Source organism: Pteropus alecto, unplaced genomic scaffold (assembly GCF_000325575.1).
Source record: "Pteropus alecto unplaced genomic scaffold, ASM32557v1 scaffold189, whole genome shotgun sequence".
Taxonomy (NCBI): Eukaryota; Metazoa; Chordata; class Mammalia; order Chiroptera; family Pteropodidae; genus Pteropus; species Pteropus alecto.
The window spans coordinates 3,200,350-3,209,643 of NW_006442117.1; the positions used below are offsets into that span (position 1 = coordinate 3,200,350).

General features: G+C 54.2%; 1 protein-coding gene across 1 annotated transcript in view; it reads left to right on the forward strand.

Annotated features, from left to right (window-relative positions):
• Nucleotides 1-9,294, forward strand: part of GPR137B (G protein-coupled receptor 137B) — a 36,550-nt gene that overhangs the window by 24,183 nt on the left and 3,073 nt on the right. Inside the window, exons 4-7 of the mRNA XM_006920733.3 lie at nt 99-321; nt 2,020-2,169; nt 4,402-4,530; nt 8,883-9,007. Coding sequence (XP_006920795.1) covers nt 99-321; nt 2,020-2,169; nt 4,402-4,530; nt 8,883-9,007 — 627 coding nt within the window. The remainder of the gene's footprint in view (nt 1-98; nt 322-2,019; nt 2,170-4,401; nt 4,531-8,882; nt 9,008-9,294) is intronic.

Here is a 9,294-nt window from a genome sequence, read left to right on the forward strand (position 1 = left end):
CCCCCTCCCCCCGACTTCCGGGACGGGGCGGGGGCGGGGCTGCGAGGGCACCGTTGGTGGTCAGCGTGGCCCCGACACGGCCCTCTCGCCCCGTCCAGGTTGCCGCTCTACCTGGCCTCACTCTTCGTCAGCCTGGTTTTCCTGCTGGTGAACTTAACCTGCGCCGTGCTGGTGAAGACCGGGCGCTGGGAGAGGAAGGCCGTGGTCTCCGTGCGCGTGGCCATCAATGACTCGCTCTTCGTGCTCTGCGCCGTCTCCCTCTCCATCTGTCTCTACAAGATCTCCAAGATGTCCTTGGCCAACATATACTTGGAGTCCAAGGTAAGGTGGCAGAGCGGCCGGCGCCCTCCCCCAGCCTTCTGCGAGCCGCTCCCTGGTTTGCAGACGGGCTCAGCAGACACCTCGGCGCCTGCGGACGACCAGCCACGCCGTGGCGGCCACACGCAGAGCCCCGCTGGGCCCCGTGAGGATGGAGGGTCCGTTTCGGTGGCTCGGGGTCCATTTCGGTGGCTCGGCGCCCGTGCGCAGAGCCCCTGGCAGAGCATCGAGTCCGGTTCATAGATACGAGGGTTTGACCTCCACTTCGTGGCCGATTGTGCTGATGTCAGTGGAAACACATTTACGTTCGCTGAGCTGCGGACGCTTTTAGAAGCACTCGACGTGTGTAAACGAGCAGAACCTTCACGACCTGTGGGAGTACGTGTTCGCCGCACTTTGTAGACAGGGACACGGAGGCCCAGAGGTCAGCAGGTCGCCCCCGGTCACACAGCAGAAGCCGCAGAGCCACAACTCGGCCTCTGTCCCCTTCCCCGCCTGCCCGCCCTGTGGCAGGGGCTCACGCAGGCTCAGCCCAGGTGGCGGGCCCGGGAGCCGGGTCTCCGTGATGGTGGGAGCTGCTCCTGGAGCCCCGGACACCGTCCCTGTCATCGGTCGTCCAGAGGGCCAGGTCCACTCTCCCTACTGCCACACCGCATGCCCCAGAACGGTGTCCCCTCGCCCTCCCCGGTGACGTGGAAGGGCCGCATGCCGCCCGGGGCTGGGGGCCGCACACCCCGCACAGCCTGAGCCCGGGCCCTCCCTCCCTCAGGCCCAGCCCACCGGCCACGTGGCCTCGCTGGGCCTTGGTTTCCCCAGGGTAGAACGGTCGAGTGACTCCTGTGGCGCCTCCAGACTCCGTGGTCGTGAGTCCCTCCGGCCAGCCCCCCGCTGCGGTCCATCCCCGAGACCACGTCTTTGGGCCAAAGCTGGCGAGGCAGCTCTGTCTCCCATGTTATCTTCATGGTGACTGGGAGACTAAAGTCTGTGCCTTTCAAAAATACAAATCCGAAAAAAATATGTATGTACACAAACACGTAATCGGGGCATCCTGCGATTTGGCCGAACGCGCAGAATCCCGGCCGTGAGCATGGCAGAGCAGATTTTCATGTATGAATTCTTGTGAGTTTTCGGCTTGGTGATTTCCAAATGCAAAACTAAAAAACGAATTTCGGTTTTTTGGTCAACTGTCTCTTTCTAACTAAGGGTTCTTTAACTGACTTTGGAAATCGACAGCTTCATAAATTAGGGCACAAATCGCTGGTTTCCATGTAATTCCAAACCGGGACTCCAGTGCGCCCAGCTTAGAAGATTCTGGGCTTTGAGAGTGTCCCTCTGAGAGTGTTTCTGGCCCCACGCCCGAGGCCAGGCACTGGGCGCCTAGGCCGATGGGGTCCTCTTGGACTTAGAGACTTAAAGAAGCCACCTGACTTACAGGGGCTCACATTTTAACCCCTCAAAGCGACCTCCAGATCCACTCCCAGGCCTCAAAGTGTCCTGCGCGCAGGTAGTCTGACATTTTAGGAAGGGGCGTGGGAGGAGCTGGGGTCTGAGGCCTCAGGGTGGAGGGTTCTGACAGGTCGGCGAAGGCGGCAGCGCTTCGGAGGTCTGGCGGGCTCACCAGGCGGGGACACGGGCGGCGGGGACACGGGCGGTGTCAGGGAGGAGGCCGGTGTGCGCACCTCATGGCTCCCGCATTTCCAGGGCTCCTCCGTGTGTCAAGTGACCGCCGTCGGCGTGACCGTCATCCTGCTGTACACCTCCCGAGCCTGCTACAACCTGTTCATTTTGTCGTTTCCGCAGAGCAGGAACGTCCACCCCTTCGACTACGACTGGTACAATGTGTCAGACCAGGTCAGTAGGCGGCGCGGCCGCGAACGGCGAGTCTGTGCTCCGCAGCGTCTCGCGTGGCGGAGACGCACGGGCCCCTCGCCGTTGCCCTTCCGCAGCTGGATGACCGTGAGGGTCACTTTCCTGTGGTACCCGCATCCTCATCTGTACAGTGGGATCGTAGCACCTGCTGCGCCGGCTCGTGTGTCTCGTGAGAAACGAGGACATGCCGTGTGCGCCCGTGTGCACACGCACACACTGCTTCCCGCTTTCTATCTTCGGGGGCTTTTGTCAAGCAGACTTTAAATTTTTTTAAGTGCTTCCGTATGATGTAAGATGGTCTTATCGAAGGGTGACATTCGCCCAGGTAAAACACATTATATTTAGGTTTCAGAAAATACATAAAACCGAAGTTATGAGGATTTCTTTAATGGCGCGTGAACACTTACAGCACTCGAAATCCAGACCGAGGGACTGGGGACAGTCGGGTGTCGCTCATGCTCGTTTTATCGGTGGTCTCAAGATGACGCTCTCTTTTTCCCGTGAGTGAAGAAAGGTAGTGAAATACTCTGGGGCATCCATGTTCACAGAAGCTCAGAATAGAAAGGAATGAGTTCGCATTCTCTCGTGTGGGAAACGTGAGTCTTTGCGTCTGGCCCTGGACAGGGTGCAGGGGGTATGAAAATGAACAGACTCCCTCCCTGCCCGTGGGAGCCGACGTCCCTGAGGAGGCGACACACACAGAGAAGCCTTACGATAAAGGAATAGAACTTTATAAAAGTTCTATTGGATTCTATTGGATCGAATTGCAAAAGTTGCTTAGCTTTTCCAAAAAGCAGCGAACACCCACCTGTGGACAAATCCACTTCTAAAATCCCAACCGTGCTCAGACCTGGAGTAAATCAAGACTCTGGAAGAAAGGTGGAAACGACCGTGATGAGTTCGACCTGGGAGGACAGCGTGTCCTTCAGAAGAGGCACGTGCAGCTGTTAGACGGGATTAAAGCGGCGATGGTGACAGCCACCACCACCGCCAACCCCACCGCACCGCCGGTAAGGATGGAAGCCAGCAAGACACCGCTGAAGCTGTGCCCCGTCGCGAGAATATCAAATATATGAAAATCTGAACTTTAAGCAATGATAAATTGGACTCGTTCGTGCCGCCAGAGGATTTTTGGCAGTGAAGCACACACAGTCCGCCGCGGGGACCATTCGCGAGTGTGCCATTCGGTGGCACGTGGTACGGCCACACCGTACGACCCGTCACTACCCACCTCCAGAACCTTCCATCTTCCCACACCGAAACTCCACACCCTTCAAACGACAGATTTGGTTTTAACCGAATAATTATTTCAATTTTTCTTTCAAGTAAGAGCTGCTACATATAACAAATTTAGGATAACACAATTTTAGAAATTCTCTTGTTTTTAGGCACTGTTTATTCACAGATAGCTAGACCTGTGTGTTGCACCCGAAAGCGTCTAGGAGCAAAACAGATGGCCACAAATTGCACGCCGTTCGTGTGGGCCGGAGGAGGGACAGACAGCACCCTGCGGAGACGTGGTGCTGATGGCCTCCGAGGGGCAGCGTCGTCTTCCTGGAGACGCCATGAGTAGTTAGTTCCGCTTAGCGGACTTAACCGCGGTGTGACAGGGAAAGAAACGGGCCCTTTGTAGCTTGAGTGTGGTGCCCTGTCTCTGTCTGAAGTGACGCCCTCCTGGCAGAGTGCCCAGCACAGCCGTGCGTGTCCCTCATCTGCCCCACGGCGGAGAGAGGACGCCGTGCCAGGGCCGCTGGCCGTCTCTCTGGCCCTGACGTCCTGCGCTCAGGACCCTGTTCTAGACAGTCTGGCCTGGAGTGAGCTTAAGAGGTAAAGCACAGGATACGTTAATGCGGAGAGAAGTTTAAAACTCGGCCTGTTGACCCTGGGATGAGACAGGGTGACAGTTACGTGCCACTCTTAAGAATGTGGGAGACGGCACCATCTTCTCAGCATGCAGGCGAGAATCCGCCGAAGTCTGAGGAAGATTCTGGAGGGTGACGTTAACAAACATCCGAGTGGCAGTTTCGTCTTTGAGGATCCCGAAGAGGAGGCTCGTGTACCCTGAGCGCTTTGCCTGCCACGGGGTGTGGACCGTTCGCGCCGTCTAATTTCCACATGCGCGTCTCGGGGAAAGGACTGGTCTCTGTCCGTGTTGGGAAGATCGAGTCGAACTTATTTCCTCTGCTCTCAGTCTCTCTGTCCCTCTCTCCACAGGCCGATCTGAAGAACCAGCTGGGAGATGCCGGCTACGTGGTGTTCGGAGTGGTTCTTTTCGTGTGGGAGCTCTTGCCTACGAGCTTAGTCGTCTACTTCTTCCGAGTCAGAAGTCCTACGAAGGACCTCGTAAGTCAGCCGCTTGACATCTGCAGGAGACAACTCCTGGCCCTAAGCACAAGACATAAATTATAATGTTTTCTTAGATTTTCAACAGAGAGCATCCTTCATCCTGTTGTTTTATAAAACGTTCCTTTATTTAATCGAGACTTTCCTTTCCCTGAATTCTCCTTGGAGGGAAGTGTGCTTTTCGGTTTAGATTCATTTTACAAAAGAAATGAAAGTAAGTTGCACGTCAGGGCCGGGGGAGGGCGAGGAACTGCTTTTCCCGGTGCAAAAAACAGCCTCGCTAGTAATTGAGCCTCGACTTATCATGAACCGCGTCTGTGAGCTGCTGTTTTAACAAAGGAAAATCGAGAATGATAATTCAGTTCTTCACCCCTCTCTCACGCGAGCTAGTGATTGGGAAATGGGGTGATAGGAAATTAAAAGCATTAAAAAGATGCTGAAGCCACGCCCTCGATTTGGTCACATTCGTGCTCAACCAACTTTATAGAAACGTCTGGATGAGGACAGGACAGAAAATGCAAACCGGGGTGAGGAAGCCCCGGGCCGGGGGGCGGGGGGCGTTGCTCCGTGAATTATCCCAGCCACACTCACTAGTTAGTGGTAGACCCTGGAATCGCCGGCCTGCGACACCCGTGGGAAAGCGAATGAATGGTTTCGGTCCAGTGTGAGCAACACGTGGGTGGCACGGGAAGCACAGACGGAATAATCGTCTGCCGTGCTTTATCTCGTGTTTTCTCATTCGTCCCGGGATAGCCATTAATGAGCCGGGACAAAGGAAGACGGGGTGGGGCAGGGACGCAGGGCCAGCCTGACGGACGGACGGACGGTGCTGGAGAGCGGCGATGGGTCTCGGGACCGGTTCCCTCCGCTTCCGTTGTTTCTGTCTGACCTCGACGTGCACTGGGAAGCCCTGGAGGCTTCTATAAGGTCAGAGCCTAAACGCCCTCATCACCGGCACAGAAACAGGCGACAGGCCGCAGTGGGTTCTCGGCCGTTAGTCCAGCTCCTCGTTTTCCTTCCTCCTCCGGCGTTTCCTGGGATCTCGTTTGATGGAGGCAGAGTGAGTCCGCATCCTGAGCACAGGTTCGCCCAGGGGTCCACGTGCCTTCCCAGCCTTTCCTGGTCTCCATCACCTGGCGTCCGGAGGCTTCTTCTGAACCGTACTCAAGGCCACGCAGTCTCGGGAGAGCGCGTAACGTGGCCTTGTCCCAAGTGCTGTTCTGTTAACGGAATGCAGAGTAACATTGATAGTCCGGTCTGTACGCGCCGGTCTCAATGTCCAGGGAAGCGCGTCGTCCTGAGGGGTCCCCCGGCCGCTGCCCCGCCTCCCTCGCCTGGCATCAGTTCCTGCGGGCGTGTCGCAGGCGGGGAGCTCGGCGGGAGCGGGTTAGTGCATGTGCCATGCGGGGAGAGTGTCTCGGGCTCCCGCAGCCCCTCGTCGCTCTCGGATGTAGGCCCTGTGGGTTTCCAAAGCCAGATGTGATGGGGGCTCCCCTTCTGGGCACAGCGCCCCCATGGGAGGACCCCCTTCTCCTCTGGGGGGGCCTCCTGGCCCAGCTGTTTACCCCATTTACTCGTCGCCACGCTGACTCCCACCTGTCCCGAGGTGCCTCCTGGGTGTCCTTGGTGGTCGGAACTCTGGTCAGCAGTCTTCAGGTGGTCCTCAGTGACGGTGGTTCTGTAACTGAGTTGTCGTTCGGTGTGTTTGGGCTGAGGGTTCGCCTGCCCTGCCTCCTGTGCTCATCCTTAGATGAAGAGGCTGAGGCCCCAGGCTGAGGCTCGTAGGAGACGGAGCCAGGAGTCAGACCAAGTCAGTCTGGCCCCTGAGGCCTGGTTTTAATCACCGTGGCTTTCCTTGGCTCAATAAGGTTTGCAGAAGAAACTAAATTCCTCATACAGCAAGTCCTCACCTAACGTTTGCGATAGGTTTTGCGACAAGTGAAACGAAGGGGGACAAAACCAGTTTTACCCCAGGCTGATTGGTCTGAGCCAGAGTTAAGTTCCTGCAGCATCTCATCCGCGTTATAAAAAACGGTGTTTAGGACATTGTGTACATATGACTCAGTGATAAATCCTTTGCTATCTATAATGTCTGCAGTTGCTTGGAGAGAGCATCACGTGATATTGTCCTCATTTGGGAGGGATTTATAACTTAGCTCATATTCGTCAGCTTTAAAAGCGCACCCCGCTGGTGGGGCATTTCTTTAAAATGTCCTCTATCATATGTATCCAGAGTTCAGCTTCTTGGCGTCACTGGAGCTGACGTAACCGTGGACTCAGGCGTGGCTCTGCTGTCTACGTCAGAATTCCAGGGTACCCGGGCCAGGTACCAGTTCCCAGGCCGTGTTCTGGACCCATTCAGTCTCTGGGGTAGCTTCCTGGAACCCGCATTTTAAATAATTTAAGAAGCACCCCAAGGGATTTCAACGCGCTGTAAAGTTTGACAATCTATGTGGTTTTTTTGTTGTTTAAATGGCTTTGAGATATAATTCCCATACCATACAATTCACCTATAAAATTATACAACCCAGTGTGTTTTTTGTATATTCAGATATGCACAACCATAACCAGTTTTTAGAACACTTTTATCGCCTCAAAAAAAAAAAACAAAACCCATACCCTCTCTCGCTCCCCATCCTCTCCCCAGGCAACTACTAACCTACTTTCTGTGTCTCTATTTCTCTCTTCTGGACTTTCACATGAATGGGGTCACGTAGCATACGGTTTTCTGTGGCTGGCTTCTCACACTTAGCACAGTGTTTTCAAGGTGCGTCCTTGATGTGTGTACGTATCAGGACTTCATCCCTTTCCCTGGCCGAATGACATTTCACTGTGTGGCTCTAGCACGTCTGTTTATCCACTCATCCATTGCTGGATGTTTGGGTTTCCCGCTTTGGGCTATTATGAATTGTGCATGAAGCTGCTAGGAACATTCGGGGACAAGTTTCTGTGTGAACATGTCTTCATTTCTCTTGGGTAGATATGTGGGAATACAATTGCTGGGTCATATGCTAACTCGATGTTTCACAATTTGAAAAATTGCCAGACTTTTCCACAGAGGGCGTGGCGTTTCATGTTCCCACCAGTAGGGTGTGAAGGGCGTGAAGGTTCTGGTTGCTCTGCATCTTCTCCAGGACTCGTTCTCATCTGGCTCCTTGACGCTGACTTCGTGATAGGCGTGAAGCGCTATCTCACTGAGGCTTTTGCTCTGCCTTTGCCCGACATCCAAGCGTCTCTTCAGATCCCTTGCCCATTTTCGAGTTGTTTCTTTTTTCTTATTGAGTTGTAAGAGTTCTTTCTATGTCTTAGGTGTAAGTCCCTTGTCAGAAATGATTTATAAATATTTTCTCCTGTGGGTTGTCTTTTAATTTCTCGATGACGTCCTTTGAAGCACAACATTTTTTAATTTCGATGAGGTCCATCCAGTTTATCTTTTCTCTTTAGCTGCTCGTGCTTTTGGTGTCTTATCCAAGAATTCTTTGCCAAATCCTAGGTCATGAAAATCTGCCCCTGTATTTTCTTCTAAGAGTTTTATAGTTTTTACTCTTACATTTAGTCCTGTGATCCGTTTTGAGTTACTTTTTGTATATGTGTGAGGTAAGGGTTCAACTTCATTCTTCTGCATAGATATTCTGGAACTACACATAGTAAATTTTTAGGCATCTCACCTTGTATAAGTTCCACTTTGCTTCCTGTGTTTAGCCAGATTAGTCTTAGAAAAGCAGGAATTCACATAGAGAACCACCATCTAGCAACTTGTTTCATACTCTGTTGGTTAACTTTTAAATAGACTACTCAGAAATTGTGCAAAGATGTCAGGCAAATGCTGGATTTTATGCCAGGGTTGGTTTGCCATATTACATAGTTCTGATCTGCTTACTTGAAACCAGTCATTTGAAATCTTTTGAGAGGTAAACTCAGCTTGGGGACAGAAAGAGGATGGAATGATTGTAGAGGCAGGTTCTGGAAACTGGTTACAAAATTCGAAATCATTTCACCCTTATCGTTTATTTTAAATTGTCGCGAATGCATACTGTTAGGCAGGTTTGCGTAAAGTTACCATATGGCCCAGCAATTATATCCGATTTGGGACCATCTAGTTGGCTTTTGGATGTTGCGTGGCTTTCTGAAAGGAATTCCGACTGTGATAATTCACTGTTGCAAGCAGAACTCTGAGAGAGGACTGTGTCCATGCGGGTAAAGGGAAAAGCTAGTGCCCCTTACGTGGGACAAAGCCAGTGAGATGAACCACAGCCCGCAGGCCCCGCCCAGAGGCGGGGGGCCCCGTTCGTCTCCTGTTTCTCTTTGTCTAGTGCGGGGTCCAGTGTCTGAACCAGTGACTGTCTTTCCAGACCAACCCGGGGATGGTCCCCAGCCATGGATTCAGCCCCAGATCCTACTTCTTTGACAACCCTCGAAGATATGACAGTGACGACGACCTTGCCTGGAACGCCGCCCCTCAGGGACTTCAGGGAAGGTACGCCCCAGTTCCCGCGGGGCCGGGTCGGTGGGGTGAGGGCGCACCAGTGACAGAGCCGGGCCCAGAGCGCCCACAGTGGATCGCGGGAGCCGGGGCGCGAGGCTGGAGGGGGGCCGGCACCCCGTGTGCGTGCGAGGCCCACCGCGGCCACGCAGAGGCGCCTCCCGGGAAGGGGGAGTCGGGCTTCTCCCAGCAGCAGCGCCGGGCGCCCTGGGGGTGCAGGCCGCCGGGGTCCCCTGCCCCTCGCGTCCACCCGCTGGCACCTCAGCCACTGCCCCGCAGCG